Source organism: Solanum pennellii, chromosome 3, assembly GCF_001406875.1.
Source record: "Solanum pennellii chromosome 3, SPENNV200".
NCBI classification, from domain to species: domain Eukaryota; kingdom Viridiplantae; phylum Streptophyta; class Magnoliopsida; order Solanales; family Solanaceae; genus Solanum; species Solanum pennellii.
The window spans coordinates 1847683-1868133 of record NC_028639.1 but is presented as its reverse complement, the minus strand read 5'-3'; the positions used below and the strand labels follow the sequence as shown (position 1 = coordinate 1868133).

The following is a 20451-nucleotide window of genomic DNA, read 5'->3' as shown; positions in this document are numbered from 1 at the left end:
TTGGAAAGGAGCTTCTTCCATAGAACTGGACGGATTATAATTAAATTCAATTTTTAGCTTATTTCGATCTTGTTCTTTTAAACTTATGGTCACAATTTTGAGCTTATTTTTGACCGAACTCATTTGAACCTAAGTGATGATGATTGAGTGCATTTCTCTAAGTGAGGCTAGAAATATGAATCTTTTATTTATCTCGACTTATTTTCCCTCTAAAACTGAGTAACACATCTCTAAGTGGTTTGGTTAGATACCAAAAGAATTTTAAAAATTTTCAGTGATAAAAACCTAAATATCAAATCGATAAAAATTAGTATTTTAAATTTACCATTTTTTAATAGTACACTCATCGTTTCAAAATCTTAAATACGCCTCCATATGTGATCTTTTCCGGTCCAGTCTTCCCGGTCTCTACTCACTTCACTTTCCGATTTCACTTCCAATTTTTTCAAGCCCTTCACATTTGATTTTCAGTTAGTTTAAATTACTTATTTTTTTTAAAAAAAGAAAAATGACTCAATATATCAGGTCTCACACTCATAAAAATGAATGAAAGTTATTGTGGATAGACATTTCATTGCTTGAACAAAGAAATATAAAGATAAAATTACAACACCACAAATCTCATTTTTTTTAGAGTTAAAATGATGGGAAAATTGAATCTTTTATTATTATTAAAAAATAAAGTAAAAATTGAAACAGTAGTAAAAGTTAATAGTTTTGTTCGTTGGAGAAGGATACTCTATTCATCAAATTATCATTCCATGTGTTCAAATTACGTCTTTTCCACTGCCACACCACTACTGCAATCAAGATTGAGAATCCCACAACATATTTTATCACCATAATCACACCTGCCAGATTTTCAAAAAAAAAAAAATAGTCGATTTTACGTGATAAACTCAAAGTTGAATGAGCATGAATGAAATTAAATCGGGATAATTGAGGCTTACGAAATACTGGATCATCACCGCAGTAGTAAAATGGGGCACATTGATCATAAGTTGTAGAACTCTGTGCTACAGAGTTTGTTATGAATGTAACAAATAGAAAAACACTAGCAAGAATTGATTTTTTTATCGACATTTTGTTAATTGAATATACAGAAAGATATTGATATGGTTTTATATAGTGATGAAGTTTATACTTCAATTGACTTGTGAACATTCCCACAAACGTCGCTTTCAATGATTTATCAGTTGCCATAATTGAAAAATTCAACAACTTATCACTGTGTACCTAGAGGGGTCGGTTCATTTCTTACCAGTAGAGGCGTATCTAGAGGGGTCGGTTCATTTGAATCTGCTTTCGATAGAGAATTATACTGTATTTTTTAATGTAACTGTATGTTTTGTCTGTTTACAACAAATTTTAAACATATGGAAAATAAATAAATCACACGAAACATGATTTATTAATCAAGATAGATTGGGGTACAATTCTGTTGATCCTTGATTCTACTCTCTTAAGATTTATCAATGATTCGAGGGCCGTTAGTGGCGTATTTCTCGAACTAGGATGATTTAGATTTGACCTCTCTATATGAATAATCCATCAATTTGCGGAGTATTCGAGATCTTGATCTCTTTATGAAATTTCCAAGATGCCTATTAAGAGAATGACATAATACATAAATGTGCTCTTTAACTTGGCTTCAAATTACATTTACGCCCTTCAACTTTGGATGTGCACAAATAGACACCTAAACTTGTATAAAGTTGAACAAATAAACACACACGTCCTACATGTCTATGTAGTGTATTGTGTCATGTAGGACTCATGTATTTTTTTTTAATTTAAAAGTTGGATACTTAAAGTGCTTGTTTGTGCATTATGAAAGTTTGAGGTCAAAGTTAAAATTTGAAGCCAAGTTTAGGGTCCAATATATGTGTTATGCCAAAGAGAATTTAGTACTCTTTATATAGGCATAAACTAGGGTTTAGAGTTGAGTAGCCTCCAAGAATTCTTATTTGAGTTAGAACACAATTTGTAGAGTTCCAACTCGAATTGAACGCATCTTGTAGAGTCCCACAAAATTTTAATGCCTACATTGTCTTTCTTACTTTAGCTAATTAGACTCCATGGTCATCTTAGCCAGATTTACCACAATTTCCTTGTTTGATTTTTATAATATAACCTTTTCCAGTAATTTATAAACACCAATATGCATATAAACTAATATACACACTCTACTAAAGCACCATAATATGCTCAAACTCTTACCATATTAAAACCAAGGAGGAAATGGCTACTTGTGGCTAGAGATTGATTGAGCTCTTCTGATAGATATTGGACATCAGAAATCAAGTGAATTATGAGTTATGACCATAGTTTTGCACAAGAGTGAGTAACCAACCACCTATACATCACTCGAAACTCCTATTGTTTCAACGCTATCTCCAGCAATCTGATCACGAGGAGCTATAAAAGGTCTTGGGGGCATCTGTAGGAGTCCAACATCTCCTTCAAGCATTTCAACTACTTTGTTCATGGCAGGGCGATCAGCAGGCTTCATTTGTATGCACCACAAAGCCACAATCATCATCTTCTTGACAAGTCTCCGGTCTTCCTCGCTTGCATCCTGTATCTCTATATCATTTCCTTCATTAAACTGGTCGTAAATCCAGGTAGGAAAGTAAATTTGGCTTAAATGGTCCTCAAATGGGTTCATGTTCTTCCTTCTGCCTGCCATTTCCATCAATAACATGCCATAGCTATACACATCTGCTTTGTATGACACTCCTCCAATATTTTTATAAAACAGCTCCGGAGCCATGTAGCCCATAGTCCCTCTAGCTGCAGTTAGACTCACAATACTATCATCTGAGGAGTACAGTTTCGCAAGCCCAAAGTCAGATATTTTGGGATTGAAATTTTCATCAAGAAGAATGTTGTGAGGCTTAATATCAAAATGTAAGATCTGCATATCGCAGCCCCGATGTAGGTAGTCTATGCCAGAGGCCACTCCAAGAGATATGTCGAACATTTGCTTGTAACTCAAGGAAACAGTTTTTTCTTGCGGAGATATGTACTTGTCCAAAGAACCATTGAGCATGAACTCATAAACCAAAGCACGTTTTGATCCCTCTACGCAGAATCCAACGAGCTGCACGATGTTAACATGGTGTATTCTTCCAATTGTGGAAACTTCACTGATAAATTCTCCCCCACTCGCCATAGATTGGTGCATCATCTTCACTGCAACAAAAGGACCACTACGCAGCTTTCCTTTAAAGACAGTTCCATACGCTCCTTCGCCTAGTTTCTCCTTGAACTTGTTAGTCATATTTTTAATCTCAGAGTAGGAGTATTTAATCGGCAAGAGGTTGCTCTGGACTTGCAGGAAGTCTTCAATTGATTGATACATAGATAAGTGTCGCCTTCTCAATTTATACACTATTAATGCAGTCAGGAAAACCAATCCAAAGAGAAGTCGTAACCCTAGAATTGAGACTGCATAATTTCAAAAATAAAAATGGAAGTCAACCACATCTTTTCATAGGGGTAAACGGGTTTGAGTAAAGCTTCAAAAGCTAATTATTATCAGAACTCTGAGCAAGAATGCTTATCCTTGAGTAAGATAAGAAGACTCACCTATACTTATTCCACCGTACATTATAGTAAGAACTGTCAAAACAGGTAAATCACAAAGGAAAAATCAAGTTAAGAGGATGTAAAATCATTCAAGTCTTGAAAAAATAGCTTACAGCTATATAGGTGGCAATGAACGCGGATTCTAAAAATGGTAAACATATTGCTTTAACAATCTCCTTTCAATAAAATGTTTAGTGTAATGAAGTTATTGCACTCCAGTGTCTCAAATACGTACCGCCATAGTAGTGGATGCTACCTGCATTTGTCCAAATATAGGAATATGAGTAAAATACAGATGCTACATCTCAAAATAAGTTGCGGAGAATTGAAACTGATAAGCATAAAGAGAGGGCCCAGGGGAGAAGTTGAATACATAAGAGATCCCAAATTTTCTTATAACTTCATAGAACAGACCCCATAGAGAACCATGACACATCTTCGATCTGCTCTAATTGACAACCTAATCTGTTTTAAATCATGACACCTTTGAAACTTGCAAGTACAGTTAAATTGCTCGGATGCCAGTTACACCACTTAAAGTGATATTTCTGTTCTCCAAATAACCATATTTCAATAATTTTACCACCATTTAGAATCTGAACAAACCATATCTTCAACCTCCATATATGGGGATTGATTTTGTTAAAACAGATAACTCGAAAAAGTATTCCTAGTTGAACATAGTACAACAAACAACGTACCCAGCGTAGTCCCACAAGTGGAGTATGAGGAAAGGTGGTAAGTTTTCACAGTGGCGGAGACATACTTGTTAGTAGGGTGCACTTGCAGCCATTAACTTCGAAAAAATCATGTATATCTATCTTGCGAAACTGAAAAAAAACTAGAATATAATTAAAAGTGCACCCAAGAGAAGCAAATGAGTGCCTTTTTTGTGTTGTCGGTACAAGCTAGAGAAACCATTCGTGAGACAAGGGTTCACATCTAGTTCGAAAAGTCTTTAAATCCTGAGTTCCCCTCTACCTAGTGGTAAGGCTGTCCTACAAGGGGGTATGAATGAGTTCAACATAGTGAAATGTAAAGTGAATTTTGACTTACAAGGGAGGGGAAGATCAAACCCCGTGTCATCGTAGCAGCGGTGGCTGCAAGTATAACCGTCACCTTCAGCAAAACAGTTGCCTTGACTCGCTTCACATTCTCTGCACAAGAAGGTGCGTTTCCAAGAAAGTTCAAATCCATAACTCAGGGCATCTTCAATGCTCGAAAGAGAAGTATTATCCCCCGAAAGGCCACGAGCCGAAACCCAGCCCACCATTTCCACTCTGCAACTCGCAACCAAATCCGAAATCAACATGCCCTCTCCTATGGCGACATAGGTATGGCTCTGGCTCTGTGATCCACAGAAAGTAGTCTCAACATATCGAGAAGAATTCGCAGTGGCCGAACAATTGACATAGATAATGGGAATGATTGATATGCCAAAGTCAAAAGTTGAGGAGAAAGGATAACTTGTGGTGTGATAATTGGGAGAAGAAGTACAGTTACTGTTTTTCTGCTCCAAACCAGGGTCAATTGCTCTGATCAAGAACTCATCATAGTTGATTTCGAGTACGTTGTATTTTCTCGAATCAAAAGTAATGACTGTACGGTTGTTCTGGCAATCAAGCTCGAATCTTGAATCTCCACAATTTCCAGGATCAGATTTCAATCGAAAAGGGAAGTTGATGTTATGAATATCACCACAAGAAGAAGAACACACACTACTGTTTTGGGCTTCGGATGTTATTGTGCAAAATACAAGTAATACAACAACAGAAATTCTTACAAACATGTTATCTGCAAATACACTATGGAGCAACCATTTCATCAGAGGAGCAGGCCTGCAATTAACAAGCTAATTATCCAAAATCTGGCAAAAAGTCAAAGTTCGATCAATTCTTTTTCTTGTGGGTGTGTGGGGAAGAGTTTGACCGGGAAGCGTGTGAGGAAATGACTCATTCCATTTTGCTATTCATACTTTCTTCCTAGTATCGTAGTGTATTGAATGAATATAATATTTGGATAGATTGTATTGTTGTATATGTTAGATAATGTCGGTTAAAACGTTAGTCGTGAAGTCAGTTGGCTCTAACGGTCAAAACGATCTATTTTCAAGGTCAAACGAGTCTCAGAGCAGATAAACCCTTAATTTGCCAATTTTCGTGTGTTATACTTCACCATCTTTTTTGGTGATCCGAAATTTCAACGTTAATTTTGTCAAAAAAATTTCATGGACGTCTGTTAAGACCTTGGCTATAGAGTCTGTTAGCCCTGACAGTCAAAACTCATTTTAAGATCAAACGAGCCCAACAGCAGGTAACCCTCCATTTTGTAGATTTTTGTGTGCTATAGTTCACCATTTTTTTTGAGTACACGAAGATTAGGCTAGTCATGGCATCATAACTTGCCCTGTGTTCTGGAAAAACAGAGCAATTTTCGTTCTGAGCTGGGATCGAGTAGCCTAATTGAGAAGTTTCCTGGATGTAGAATTTACGCGACTTGTAATGGTTTCGTTGTTCTGGCAATCGAGTTCATATCCAGTCTTACCACAATGCTCGGGATCAGACCTCAATCGGAAGGGAATTGTTTGTCATGGTTTCTATTTTTAGAGTCAAACTATAAAAACTTTGACTAACATTTTAAGATGTATTTTTTCATCATATTAATAAGCAAAAAATAGTAATTTATAGTACTTTTCATGTAGTTTTAGAAGATCTATTTTTTTTTTAAATATCGAATTAATATGATCTAGTTTACCTTTGAAAATTAGTCAAATTGACTTTCAATAAGCGCAACATGACAAACAATTTCGGACGGAAGGAGTACTAAAATAATACTACGTTCGTTTCAAAAAGAATGACCTCATTTTCTTTTTAGTATGTTTAAAAAAGAATGACCTCTTTTTTTTTGGTAACAACTTTTCATGTGATATGTTTAAGGCCACAAGATCAAAGGGCAATTTTGTATATTTGACATAACTTTAATTTAGAACCACAAGATTTAAAGTCTTCTTTATACTCTTAAACTCTGTGCCAAGTCAAATTAGGTCATTCATAGTTTTAGTTAAATAAAGAATTGTTAAAATATCAGACGATAACGTTCACTATTGACAAACTTTAATGACTAAATCACTCATAAACATATTTAAGTGATTATTTTTAAGTACCTCAAACATAAGGGGCAATCTCTAATTGTGTCACATACTCTGATATTGTAATCTGATATATATTTTATTTTTTCTGAAATATTTTAAATTGTTTCCATCATTGCAATATGATCTATTCAAACTTTATGGTGTAGTTTTGTATTTGTTATATATAAAAAAAAATAAAAAATGATACTATAGTAAAATATAGTATAGACTAATTTCTTTTTTCTACCATTGCAATCCGGTCTAGTTCTTAAACAAGTGTGTTGCACATGTATAACATGCTTAATACTATAACTAGGGATAGCTAAATCAAACCCAACCCGCCCAATCGTTCGAGTTTAGATGGGTTAATGATCCGTCTATTTATTAGCTCAATTCATTAAAAACTATGCTGATATGTAGCATGAATACATTTCACAAGTAGATGGAGGGAAAAGTTTCAAAAATTAAAACAGGAGCTTTATGTGATCCAAGAGTACACTAACACTTGTGTAAATTCATTCACTTGAAACCATCACAACTTGCTTCCCAACATTGCGACCAGAGAAGAGACCAACTAGAGCACTGGGAGCGTTTTCGAGACCTTCAGCTACGTCTTCAACGTACACAATCTTACCATCCTTTATTTGTGGAATGATCATTTCCAAATATTTAGGGTAGAGATGATAGTAGTCAATAACAACAAATCCTTCCATGCGGATTCGTTTTGCTATGAGGCAGAACAGGTTGTGCACCCCTTCCGTCTGCTCAAGGTTGTATTGCGAGATCATTCCACACACACAAATACGCCCATGAACTTTCATATTAACAAGAACTGCATCAAGCATCTTCCCTCCAACGTTCTCAAAGTAGATGTCAATTCCATCAGGGAAGTACCTAAAGATAACGAAGAATGTCATGTACTCATGGAAAAAGTTTGCAGTATAGTTAAGAGTTCTTTCTAGTGGGAAGTAAGATTACTAACCTCTTCAAAGTTGCATCTAAATTTCGCTCCTCTTTGTAGTTAAAAGCTTCGTCAAAACCAAACTTGTTCTTCAAAAGATCAACCTTTAATAACGAATACAATGAGATATAGATTAAGCTCGATGACAATAGAGTCAAACCTCATGGTCTTTTAATTAGCATAGCAACGCGACAGAGCTTACCTTTTCTTTGCTTCCAGCACTACCAACAACATAGCAACCCATCATCTTTGCAAATTGCCCTACAAGTTGACCAACTGCTCCAGAAGCAGCTGATACAAAGACAGTTTCTCCCTTCTTCGGGGAGCAAACCTCATAAAAACCAGCATACGCTGTCATCCCAGGCATCCCTGCAATACAATTGACGATATATCCATTCATAAACACACACTTTTGATACAGGATTCTACTTGCTTCCCGTTCATTCATACACACCTAGTATAATTTCATAAGGTGGGGTCTGGAGAAGATAGAGTGTACGTAGATCGTACCTCTACCTTGTGAGGGTAGGGAGGATAGACCCTCAACAAGGGAAGGGGAATTCAGAGTTTCAGATGCAACCACAAATAAAGTATAAAACGAGTTTAAGCACAATTACAACCACCAATTAGGGACCTAACATAAACTTTAAAACATCTAACCACAATCAATTCTATAGATGACTGAAAGTCCATTTTTCAACATTTCAAAAATTATAGTTATCCATCCATTTCATGAACTAATGAAGGGAATGACTTGTTCTACCTTTCGAAGCACCACAAATACAGTTTTCATGAGAGAAGCAATAAAGCTAAAATATTCGCGTTTCACAACATGATCATACAACCCGCCTCCTCGCCTACTAATAAGCATTCAATGTAAGAAACAGAGGTCTGGTATCAACTTTACAATGATCAATTTGTTGTAATAATGACTTTTCCTGTTCGATTCAAAGAATTGCATTTTCCGCGATAAGGATTATATTAACAGAGAAACTCACCGAGGATTCCGGTATAGTAGGAAAGAGGCACATCCTTGTCATGAATTTTGAAAAATGACTGACTAGTTGTTACAACACTATACTCCTCCCATCCAGTCATTCCCCAAACTAAATCACCTTTTTGAAAGTTCGAATCACCAGACTCCATAACTTTAGCCACTCCGATTCCCATGATAGGCTATATATAACAGAAGAAAAAAAAAACTAATCACACACAGATCAAGTCAATTCCCATCGATCAGTACATGATTAACATAATTAGATTTTTAAAAAATCTCATGGGAATACTTACAGCGTCAGGAGTGAAAGGTGCAACATAACTACCCTCGGTTTTACTCATACGAGGGCGCATATAAGGATCACATGACAAGTAAAGATTTTTCAAAAGCAGAGCATTGGATCCTTCTGGAACATTCAATTGAATCGTCTTCAATTCCATATCACATTCCTTAACGTTACCAGTTACATGATGTTTTAGAATAATCTGTTTGTTCCTCACTTCTTCTCCCATTTTTTTTTTAATCTCTGGTTATGGCTGTGATGACAAAAACAGATAAGGCAAAGAGTAGCTAATGGCTAACAACTTTGCACTTCTATTATTGTCTATCAAATTATGATATATTGTGTTTTTAGTCCTTGTATTATCAAATATTATACTCTTATGCTCTATTTTTCGCTCTTCGAACGAAGTTGATATAAAATAAAATAAATTTCGAAAAAAACGAGTCAAATATATATTAACTCCATCAAACTAGGGCCACCTCACAAATCACATGCCAATGTTGTAAAAATCACGCAAAAATTTAATTTAATGTGTTGAAAAGTAAATTCATGAATTTATAATTTGGTAGGTAATATGACATTTAACTCTTTTATATAATGGGATATATCTGTTATAAGTTAGATCACATGTGATATTATTTAAAATATTTTTTAAAATATTTCCCTATAAAAAAAAAAAAAAACCTTCAACTAAAAATTTGTTTCAAAGCTCACTTTGGCTTCTAACTTTTAGTCTAATGAATATTCATTGGTATAATCACTCATTTACCACCACTCTCCCAACATCCCATCAATGGGTGATATAAAGAGATAAAATTAAATTTGTAAATATTTGACAAACTAATTAAATATTCCATAATATGGGAGGGGTGCTACACTCTACTAGACATATCTCAAGACTCACAAGACACATAGTACACCTTGGAATTTGATGTTAATTTGTCACGAATCAAAAAATTTAAGTCATAATGATACGTACATTCAACACCCCCAAAAGTCTACGACAATAATGATAATACATATGTAAAAATATAACAAAAACACCCCCAAAAACCTAATGATATGAATCGTGAATATTTAAGCCTAAAAATAAATATAAAAATCTGGAAGAACAGATCGACTATCTAAAAATAACATGACTTGTCTAAACACTTCTATGTGTTTTGCTAATAGTAACATCCGAACTTGCTCATAAGAATGCAACAAGTATAGCGTGAGTAAAAAATCTTTCAAGTACCATAGATCGATACTAACCAATTAATGATAAAAGTAATTGTTAACTTTAATTCTCTTTACTCATATACATTTGAGATAAGTTTCAAAACACATCTAAATTATATTCATACCTAAACTTTCATTCCTATCTATGTTCATAAACCTGAGGTTATGGCTGTGGCCTGTGCTTACTAAGACAGATAGGCAAAAGTAATTGATGGCTAACAACTTTTCACGTCTATTATTGTCTATAAATTTATGTTATATTGTATTTTAGTCCTTATATTATTCAATATAGTCTATTTATCCCATATTAGATAGGCATCTTACTAGAAATGTTTTTCTATATTATTTGATCACTCACTAAATTAGGATAGAATTAATTATTTATTTTCTTATTTTACCTTACAATTAATATGACCTTTGAAAGTTTAAGCAAATTTTAAAGACTCATTTTAATGTGCATTGATATAAACAAAGGAAAAAATGGTAAAGTTTTTCAATGTACTAATAATTTCTTAATTACCGTGTAAAGCTGAAAGTGCCCATCTAATATGAGACAAAAAGAGTATTATATTTCACCTTCAATAAAATCACGTGAGTGCTTTTAATCTAGGAAAAGTTCAAATTTATCCTCTATTTTCTAGAATTATATTGGTATGCTTTTGGTTTAAAATTATATATATATATATATATATATATATATATATATGGAGCATAAGATTAAAATTTTCCATATGAACCAAAATCACTAACATTTATGAAAGTGAATTTTAATCGTATGCTATATTTTCTGCTCTTGAAACAAAATTTTTATAAAAGAATTTAAATCTCTAACAAGAAAAATCCAATATATATCCGACTCCACCAACCTAAAGGCCACCTCACATGCCAATGTTGTGAAGTCACACAAAAACGTGAATTATCTCTCTACAACTTATATTAACGAACAATTTAATGGGTTGAAAAATAAATTCATAAACTTATAATTTGGTAGGTAGTATGACATCTAACTCGAGCTAAAAGTACCTCACAAGTTTTCAATTAAAAGAATAAGACAAGTAGGTCATTTTATTTTTCTTTGCTTTATTATTTTAATATTAATAAAAGGACTAAACTAATAATATCTTTCGTAGTTGTCTGGACAATTATTGAAGTTGTCAAAGGACTAAAGAAGTTGTCCCAACAATTAAGACAGTTGTCTGACGTCTAAAGAAGTTATCTCGAGAACTACAACAATTGTTGGACTAAAGTGTAAAAATTAAAAATTTGAGACTATTGTGAAAAACATATTTTGATCTAATATATATTATTTATCACTTCTACCTAAATTTTAAAACTTAGAACCACTCCTATCTATTTGACAAGTTAATTTGTCTCTTTTAATAGACCTTCTTTATGTAATGGAATATATCTGTTCTAAATTAGATCACATGTGATATTATTCAAAATATTTCCCTATAAAAAAAACCTTCAACTAAAATTTTGTTTCAAAGCTCACTTTGGCTTCTAACTTTAGTCTAATGAATATCATTGGTATAATTACTCATTTCAACATCCCATCAATGGATGACATAAGGAGATAAAATTAAATTTGTAAATCTTTGACAGACTAGTTAAATACTCCAAAATATGGGAGGGTATTACACTCTACTATGCATACTCGCTGGCCTCGCTATACATATACAATTGTATGATTCGCTAGCCTAAATTGTATAATTCGCTGGTCTATTTCGTTGCAATATGTGTATAAATTTTGCTTTGCATACAATTGAATCGAAGTAAAATGTTTGTATATTGTATAATTATAAGTGTATAGGAAGAAGATATATGTTTTTCTCTCGCTTTATACAAAAACAGAAACACACTTATGTTGTATAATTCGCAATTGTATAATTCATTGGTCTTTTTCGCTGCAATATTTGTATTAAAAAAATTGCATTTGTATACAATTGAATCGAAGTAAAATGTTTGTAAATTGTATAATTAAGTGTATAGCACGAAGATATATGTTTTTGGATGTGTATATACAATTTTCTTTCGCTTTATACAAAACAGAAACACAATTTATATACTTCTGTTGTATAAAGCGAGAGAGGCGAGCAGAGGGAGAGTGGCGAGCGAGAATGGGAGAGTGGCGAGCGAGAGTTTTGGAAAAAAAAGGCGACTGACAAACTTTGGCAAATGTTTGTTATGAGGCACAATTAAATCAAACAGTAGCTACTCCATTTATTTTAGGTTATTAGTTTGCTATTATATACAATTATCCCTTTAATTTATGTGATAATGGATGAAATTTGGAGAGTCATCTTAATTTTTGAATATTTTAATTTCTTAGTTAGTGCAATTTATATTAATGATAATGCCGTTTTTAAATAATATTTATTATTTTCTCTATTTCAATTTATGCAACATAAACGTAATTTTAAAAGTCAACCAAATATTTCACTTGTCTTCTAAATATCTTAAGTGGTTCATTAGTATGATTTGTAGTATCGTTTATGTAATTTTTAAATATTATACGTTATCTTCTTCTTTCCCAATTTATTTGATACTAATAGAATTTCGAAAGTCAATCAATCTTTTTATATATCTTTTAAATATTTAAAGTTGCTAATTATTAGTTGTAGTATCTCTTACGTACTTTTTAAATAATACATTTTTTTGTCCCAGTTTATATGGTACAAATAAAATTTTTAAGATTGGGCAATTCTTTTATATATGTTTTCGAAAATATTTTAAAATATCAGTTATTGAGGTTTATAATACTTTTTGTGTCATTTTCAAATAACACACATTACTTTCTTTGTTTCAATTTACGTAGCACCGATAGAATTCTAAGAATCAAATAATTTTTTTCATATATTTTAATTATTTTTATTTATAAAAACTTTAGGTAATTTTTAAATATACAAAAACTCAGAAATAAGACAACAAATCAAACAGCGGAACCACAAAATAACTAAAAAATGACCTTACATGCATATTTACCTACTCATAAATCCAAATAATATTTTAATACATTTTATATATAATTTTTTAATTTAAATTATAAAATTTAATCATTATTTTCTATTTTCGTAAGCTCATGTTAAGTCCAATTTAGGAAAAAAAAAAACATATGAAACAATCCATGACAATTTATTTATAATTTTGCTTACAAACTAAAGTGTGAAAGCAGACATGTTAACCTGTTACCTGTTTTGGCACTTCAACTGCCTTTTATAATATTACTTTACTCTTATATTAGAAAAGGCAAGTTCAACATGCCTGCTTCATAGGTCTGAGGATATTTTAGTCTTCTTAGTACTCCATTTTGGCTACGTGTCCTGTTGTTGTGCTTTCAGTGTACACATCATTGCAGACTACCGATACATCAAAAGTTCTCCTTTCTCCAGCATTCTGTTTGAGGTAAGCTTCTTCATATGGTTTCTTTGGTTTTTTTGTGATCTTCTTTGTTTTCCTCAAAATTGATGATTTTTTCTTCTTTTTCAGTTGGTTTTAGTGTTGATCTTCAATTTTTGTTATGTGGTTGTGTTTTTCCTGTTTAATTACTGATTTTTGCTTTGTTTATTACATGCAACAATTAATTTAGTCTGTCTTCATCATAATTCTTTTGAATCTTATCTGTTCATAGATGGTTCTTTGTCGAAATTAACTTTTTGGGTTCCTTAATTCCAGTTGTTTTTCCATCATACTTCTTTTGGACTTCCTCTGTTTGTATATGTTGGTTTTCCATTGGAATTAACTTTTTGGGTTTCTTCATTTTAATAGTATACAGTTGTGGGTTTCGCTTCGAGTTCTTTTTACATCATTGCATTAACTTTTTGAAAATATTTTAATTTACAGTGTGAAAATTTAAAGATCTGCAACTACTTATGCCAGAATTTGAACTATCGATGTGTCTTCTTAGCAAATTCAAGGATCTGGAACTACTTATACCAGATTTGAACTACGGGTATGTTCGTTGATGGTTTCTAACGCCCTTTATTCCGATTTTGCTCTTTGTCCTACATTAGATAAAATCTGAGTTGTGTCAAGTCCTCCTCATTATTGCATAAGTTTCCTGGGATTTTAGTTTATATCTGCAAAAAAAAAAATGAATCTTGGGTTTTATTGAAAAATGATGAAGAAATCATGGGTTTGTACTTTGATTACTCAATATTGTTTATGTTTGTCTCTTTTTCTTGTTCTTAACTTGTGTCAAAATCAGAAGCCAATGATAAGGAATGGAAATGTGAATGATCTTCCCATGGATATATATTTTGTAAGTGTTACAGGGGGTATTAGGACTCTTGAAGAACAGACCCTTCTTCTCAAACAGGTCAGTTTTTCAACCAATCTTTAAAAAATAGTTTTTTTTTTTTGTTTATTGTTTAAAGGAATGATTTTTATTTGAATGTTACTTGTTGGGGTACGGAATCTTGAACTGTATTTTGGTTTGGTGAAGATTGTCAGTGTTAGTTCACTGTAGTTAAAGAATGTACACTTAACAATCAATCTTGAGAAGAAAATCTATTGTTATTTGTGTAAAGGAATGATTTCTATTTGAATCTATGTTGATGGGATATGGGTTTTGAGCTGAATTTTGGTTTGGTGAAGATTGTATTGTTTTGTAAAATCGATTATTATGGGTGCTTCGTTTGATCATGGGGAGGATGTCAATCTACATCTAGCCAGGGAAGTTGGCCACTCCTATTGCAAAATTGTTCGTGCTGCTAATATGAGAGTCAGAGAGATAGACAAGGCTCTTATTAGAGGCAATTATTGAGTATCCTACAACACACATGTTTCAACACCATTTTGCTATAGATTTGTTGACCACTCAAGTAAGTTTATTCATTTATAGCAACTGTTTGTGTTGGTTATTATGGAGAAACTTTTCTGTTCTAGCATCAATTTGGTCTAAAATGAAGGGTTGTTGCTTTAATCTAATCAAACTTGGAATTATTCTTTTGCTTATGTGTCATAGTTGATTCGAATGACATGCATTCAAACAATTGTTATGTTGTCGATGTCTTAAAGATATTCATGTATTATGATGTATGAATTTGTGTAGGTGCACTAACTATGATTCTAATGATGTATAAATGACATTTAACGAAGTTTCGACCTGACTATAAGTGATCTGTATGTTGTGAATATTGTACAATGATTTGCATATGCTATTGGTTATGATACTTGACTTCATATACATATCTGAAAAATATTAGATCTCACCTATATAAGTGCTCCCAAAAGCTCTATTAATTGGCAATATTACTTACTATTATTGTGTCTTAAAAATAAATTGTCAACAAAATGAGTTTTCAATGAGTTGTTAAACTTCTGCTTGTCTTACATTTGTATTTTCCTATTGGCTCATTTGTTTTTTTTTAAAAGATCCATTAGCCTGTTCTGGTGAAAAATGTTGTCAATAACTTAGAGCTATTGGAGTTAGCAATTTCTTTATTGAAAAACTCAAGATCTTCTCGAAATAACTCTTATTACTCTTGTTATTAATCAAGTGGAGTGTCAATGGTATGATCAAAGAGAAAGTAATTGTATATGATGAGAGCTGATACATGAAAATTTGTGCTTGGGAAGCCGAATGTTGGGAAAAGTACACTTTCCAATCAAATGGTTGGGCAGAAACTGTCAATTGTTACTGATAAACCTCAAACTACTCATCATCGAGTTCTTGGAATATGTTCTGGTCCAGATCATCAGGCTTGGAATGTTCTTCTACCACTATGTTTCTGCTAAGCTGCAACATGTCTCAGTTCATTTTATGTCCGCATACTTCTTGGCTGACTCATGATGTGAAAATGTGTCTTACACATTGCTTTGTAGCTGCAAAGAGAATCATATATCATCCAAAAAAATCTTCTAGTGTAGGATGAATCATGCCTAGATGATACTCTAGATTTGCTTGACTCCTTCTAGACATTAAAGGAGTCAGCCTAAGTTTATTTTGTATAGGGTGAGAAGCTTATAAAATGGGAATTACAAGTTATTGTTTCGTTTGCAAGCTTATACTTGCTTGTAGGCAGTTCAACGTCAAACCGAAAAAGTTGTACATAACCATTGTAGTATATATAGCACCTTCAAATATGTAAATTACATCTGAAAAAGATTGAGGGATGAACTGCTGAATTCACATAAAAGTTTAGATGCTCTGACCCTCGAACCTCGAAGCCTGCCACTTCATTTGGGACAGAGGTAGCATTATTTTATGTTACACCAACCTGATGTCTTTTTTTTAATCAACTTCTTTACATTTCTTACCTTTTTTTTGAATGAGTAGGCTGGTATAGACAGTTGAGAATAGAAAGAATATATCTTTATTTTATCGACACACACACATTTAGTTATTGTATAGAGAAAACAAGTGTGTTTTGAGAATTAAGCAGAGCTCAATATGCTATCCCCTTTGTTATTAAGTTGGCCTTTTCTCCTTTCTGGTCCTCCCCAGAGATCATTGACTCGTTTTCTTAAATGGAAAATATTTTCTTCTCCAAATATTGTAGTAGTATAAACTGTTTTTACGTTTTTCTTGAGAATAATAATAAAACATGCTACATCAAGTTTGATATATAAAACAAACAAAACTAAACTATTAATGTTTTTTTAGTATATCAAACTTGATGCGGCATATGTTTGTATAACTATTCCACTTTTTTTAACATCTCAAGCTATTTGTCCAAATACTTCCAAGCAAGCTTAATATGATAACCGATTCCAATATTTCACTCTTAAACTCAAGCCAATCAAATTAGGATTTTATTGAGGGAGTAGTAGTATGTTTAATCGGTGTGTATGACTATGTTTGTTGATCTATATTGATCATTATGATGCTAGGCATAGTTCTTTCATGTTAATGAGTCAAGGATTTCATATTTTCAGAAGCCTTCAGATGTTGAATTGGAGAAGGACAATAATGATCTTAAGGAGGAGGCTGAAGCGCAAGAAGAAGCCTGGAAACAGACCCTAGCTTCCTTCAAAGAACAAGCGATGAAGGTGCAAGCTGTGTCACAAGAAGCGTATGAGGTGTATTCCGATAAAGCTATGATCATTTTGAAAGAAACTTCTGAGAAATTAAAAATTCAAGCGGATAAGGCAAGAGAAGATTGGACTATAATTGCAAAGGAAATTAGTGAGGAGAGTAAAGAATATTTAACCACTGCTGCTGAGAAATCACCTGAACCAGTGAAGGATATTGTTGAAACATTTGTTTCCTCTGCAGATGAATTGAATGACGTGTCGAAAGTGCAAGACTTCTATGTGGGAATACCTGAAGGTATGTAGAAGTTATCATTCCAAATGTGGTAGTAAGGGACTGTTCGACATGTAGTTTTTAAATTTTGTCTTTATAAGTTGTTTCATTATTTTATTTGGGTTACTATTAGTTTTAAGTTCTTTGGAATGAAGCATGCAATGTCTTGAAGCCTTTAGCTTTTTCGCTGCCTTGGTCATGCTCTGTAGGAACTCTTCTTTCTGCTGGTGGCTTTTTGTACTTCATGCTAAGTGGAAGCACTGCTGCCCTTAGATTTGGTGTTGTACTTGGAGGTGCTCTTTTGGCCTTAAGCGTCTCAAGTTTACGATCATGGAGAAGTGGAGATTCGACTTCACTAGCTTTAAAGGGACAGGCAGGTTAGCATTTGAGAGACTATATATCCTCATTTACTCTCCACTCCACATGTGCTCTTTCTAACACATATATGCAACTCCTACAAGAAGATTCTGATTTATTTGGTGCATCTTCAATGTATTAGTTTATTATTACCAATTTCAGCAAAGGGTGTCACTAATTGCTTGTGAATTTGGCATGTAATTGTCATATGGAAACGATGCTTGGCATAAGGTATGCTTTCACTTGACTTTAGTCGTACCTCGTGGAACAACAATTTTTTGTCTTGCTGCTTGCTGTGTGTATCATTCCTGTTGAATTTTGTACTGAGAGTTTATTTTCATTCTTTTCTCTTTTCTTTGTAATTTTATTATCAAATATCGTAATTAATTGCTAAAGTAGTGACTCTATTGTTTGTGGTAAGAATATTGTTCTCAATAGATAAGCATAATTTACCAACATGTCTAGAAATTAGGCTCTGAACTTTTGTAAATCTTGTTGTATAGATTTGGTGTCGTAAAAATTGAAGTTACGCAGATATGTTTCATTTTTTTCATGGAAGAAAACCTTTTAAGCCAAAAATGTCTTTCTGCTTTGGGATGAACATGTCTGCACCAGTATAATACTTTCTCTTCACTCATTTCTTTCTGAATTTTTTAAATTTGTTGCCTCCATTTTAATTGTTTGTCTTAGTTTGACTTGACACGACACATAACTTTTAAATCTTGTAGTCACAAACTAAAGATGTGTATAATGCACCTAACATGTCTGACAGAATGTTGGACATAAGAATTGCTAAATAGAAAAAAGTGATTATTTTTAAAGCAAACTAAAAGAAAATAAGACAAATAAATTGAAAAAGAAGTAGAAAATTAGCTAGACTTAATAACTAGGATAAGCAGGGGATATATTTAAATATATATGTCATGTGTGAATCCTTTGTCATGTTGAGCTTCACTTATCCTTTATGGCTTTTGTATATTTTGATAGTATGAGTTGTTTTCCTCTATAAGACTAACCAAAAGAGCTTTATTTATTATTTATCATATAGTTTTTCCATGTCATCATGATGTTTCATCAGATTTTGCTCTATTGACTGTAAATTTCACTTGTAATAGTAAAGGGTGTCTTCTCTTGTTTTGTCTGCATACTGTTTGGATGGTTGGTATATATTGTTCAGCATACTGGTTGATTTACTATAAGCCACACTATCAAACCATATGTATAAAGCTGCAATACAGAGGTTATTATTTTGTTGTGTTCATTGATATGTAGGATATGAAAATAATTTTTCTTCAAGATTTTGTACATATGCTGCACTATGCTAGGTGATCTATAATCTGCATTATTGTGTACAAAAGACTTGTGTTACTTGTGTACAATGACCCTTCTACATTTACTAAATATTTGAGATTTCATCATTTGAATTAGACTACTTTGTGCTCTTTTATTCTTGAGGTTACATATATGTTTAACTAAATATTCAACTTTGAACCTATATATTTCTCTCTTTTTTTACAGGTACTTTTTGCCAGGGTGATAAGCGATAAATATGTACCACTACATAAATGATACACATTCAATGTAAATAAAGTAGCCAGGAACTTATTTTATGCATTTAGCTCAGAAAATTTGTTTAATGTTGGGCCCGTACTTGTACGGGTCATCCCTACCTAGTAGTAGATATAAAATGAAAATAAAAATAGATGATAATATCATCCAAAAATAAGTAAAATATACATTATTTATGTGCTCATTCTGCGTATGGTTATTCACGATTATCATCATTCACGATTATCATCAAAAAATCAAATCGAATTAAAGCGGTTGAAAAATTGATATTTAATTTAATTTGATTAGGTTTGGTTTTACATTTAAAAAATCGATATTATTTGATTTGGTTTTGATTTTTTTAAAAATTTACTGCAAAAATAATCAAGTCGAACCGATATGTTATATATATAAATTTTATAATTATTTATATATTATTCACAAATAAAATATAAATATTTTTTTAAATTTTAAGTAATTAAAATCTTTAACTTTATCATTTTCTTAAGTCCAACACGTGAATTTTAGCCCATCTATTACAATCATAAGACCAAGTCAAGTTCATCAAAATTCATTACTTCAATCTTTATCTATCAAATACTTTTCATAAGATAGTTACATCTTCTCTTAATTGAATTTCTTTGTTCGTGTAATGATAGTTTGAGTATTGTTTAATTGCTTAATTGAATCAACAGTAGCTTATCTGTGGATTGTTCATGTACTAGGTGTTTGTGTCTACCAAGATACTTATGTCTTCAAAAATTTACTACTTTCAAAATAAAAAGACCAGAAAACCAGAACAAACCGCTAATAACCAAACCGACTATTAATTTTTGTTAGATTTGATTTTAAAATTTTAAAAAACCGACTTAAATTAGTTTGATTTTAATTTTAACAAATAACGAATTCAAATCGAACCACGAACACCCCTAATTCTACATTTTTCACCCTGTATAGATACTATAAGTAGTATAAATTTATTTTGAAACCTATCATTTTATTTTTAAAATTAATAGACTGTAATGATGGAATTTTTTTAATATCTATTGACAACTTCATAAGAATCAAAGTTTACTAAAATTTATTAATACTCCAAAGTCTGAAAAATCAATTT

General features: G+C 32.4%; 3 protein-coding genes across 4 annotated transcripts; 1 reads left to right on the top strand and 2 right to left on the bottom strand.

The window, feature by feature from the left end:
- Positions 1–642: 642 nt before the first annotated feature.
- LOC107012408 (rust resistance kinase Lr10) lies at positions 643–5551 on the bottom strand. 2 transcript variants are annotated; one of them, XR_003577499.1, is made up of 5 exons: positions 4648–5551; positions 3827–3847; positions 3592–3624; positions 2221–3450; positions 643–851 (listed from the first exon to the last, which is right to left on the bottom strand). XR_003577499.1 is itself a non-coding variant. In XM_015212247.2 (4 exons), exons 1-4 carry the CDS (start codon positions 5414–5416, stop codon positions 2357–2359), a joined length of 1917 nt encoding a protein of 638 aa, XP_015067733.1. In that variant the 5' UTR covers positions 5417–5551; the 3' UTR covers positions 2097–2356. The 2 variants fall into 2 exon arrangements, 1 of the variants encoding a protein (XP_015067733.1); XM_015212247.2 differs by lacking the exon at positions 643–851 and having other exon boundaries at positions 2097–3450.
- Positions 5552–7034: 1483 nt separating this feature from the next.
- Positions 7035–9265, bottom strand: LOC107014797 (2-alkenal reductase (NADP(+)-dependent)-like). The gene is made up of 5 exons (XM_015214882.2): positions 8973–9265; positions 8681–8858; positions 7885–8051; positions 7704–7786; positions 7035–7615 (listed from the first exon to the last, which is right to left on the bottom strand). The coding sequence occupies exons 1-5, from the start codon at positions 9189–9191 to the stop codon at positions 7237–7239; spliced, it is 1026 nt and encodes a 341-aa protein (XP_015070368.1). The 5' UTR covers positions 9192–9265; the 3' UTR covers positions 7035–7236.
- A 6531-nt stretch (positions 9266–15796) lies between these two features.
- Positions 15797–17464, top strand: LOC107013093 (protein FATTY ACID EXPORT 3, chloroplastic-like). Its single transcript, XM_027915251.1, has 2 exons — positions 15797–15895; positions 17024–17464. The coding sequence occupies exons 1-2, from the start codon at positions 15797–15799 to the stop codon at positions 17462–17464; spliced, it is 540 nt and encodes a 179-aa protein (XP_027771052.1).
- Positions 17465–20451: the final 2987 nt, after the last annotated feature.

Excerpts from the sequence above, each read along its gene's own strand:
- LOC107012408 (XM_015212247.2), bottom strand. The coding sequence starts at position 5,416 with ATGAAATGGTTGCTCCATAGTGTATTTGCAGATAACATGTTTGTAAGA. Across the intron at positions 3,625-3,826 it reads TAGCATCCACTACTATGGCG|TTCTTACTATAATGTACGGT; the intron begins GTACGTATTTGA and ends CTGTTTTGACAG. Across the intron at positions 3,451-3,591 it reads GTACGGTGGAATAAGTATAG|TCTCAATTCTAGGGTTACGA; the intron begins GTGAGTCTTCTT and ends GAAATTATGCAG.
- LOC107014797 (XM_015214882.2), bottom strand. The coding sequence starts at position 9,191 with ATGGGAGAAGAAGTGAGGAACAAACAGATTATTCTAAAACATCATGTA. Across the intron at positions 8,052-8,680 it reads CTACTATACCGGAATCCTCG|GGATGCCTGGGATGACAGCG; the intron begins GTGAGTTTCTCT and ends ATTGTATTGCAG. Across the intron at positions 7,616-7,703 it reads TTAGATGCAACTTTGAAGAG|GTACTTCCCTGATGGAATTG; the intron begins GTTAGTAATCTT and ends CGTTATCTTTAG.
- LOC107013093 (XM_027915251.1), top strand. The coding sequence starts at position 15,797 with ATGGTTGGGCAGAAACTGTCAATTGTTACTGATAAACCTCAAACTACT. Across the intron at positions 15,896-17,023 it reads CAGATCATCAGGCTTGGAAT|TTCTTTCATGTTAATGAGTC; the intron begins GTTCTTCTACCA and ends TGCTAGGCATAG.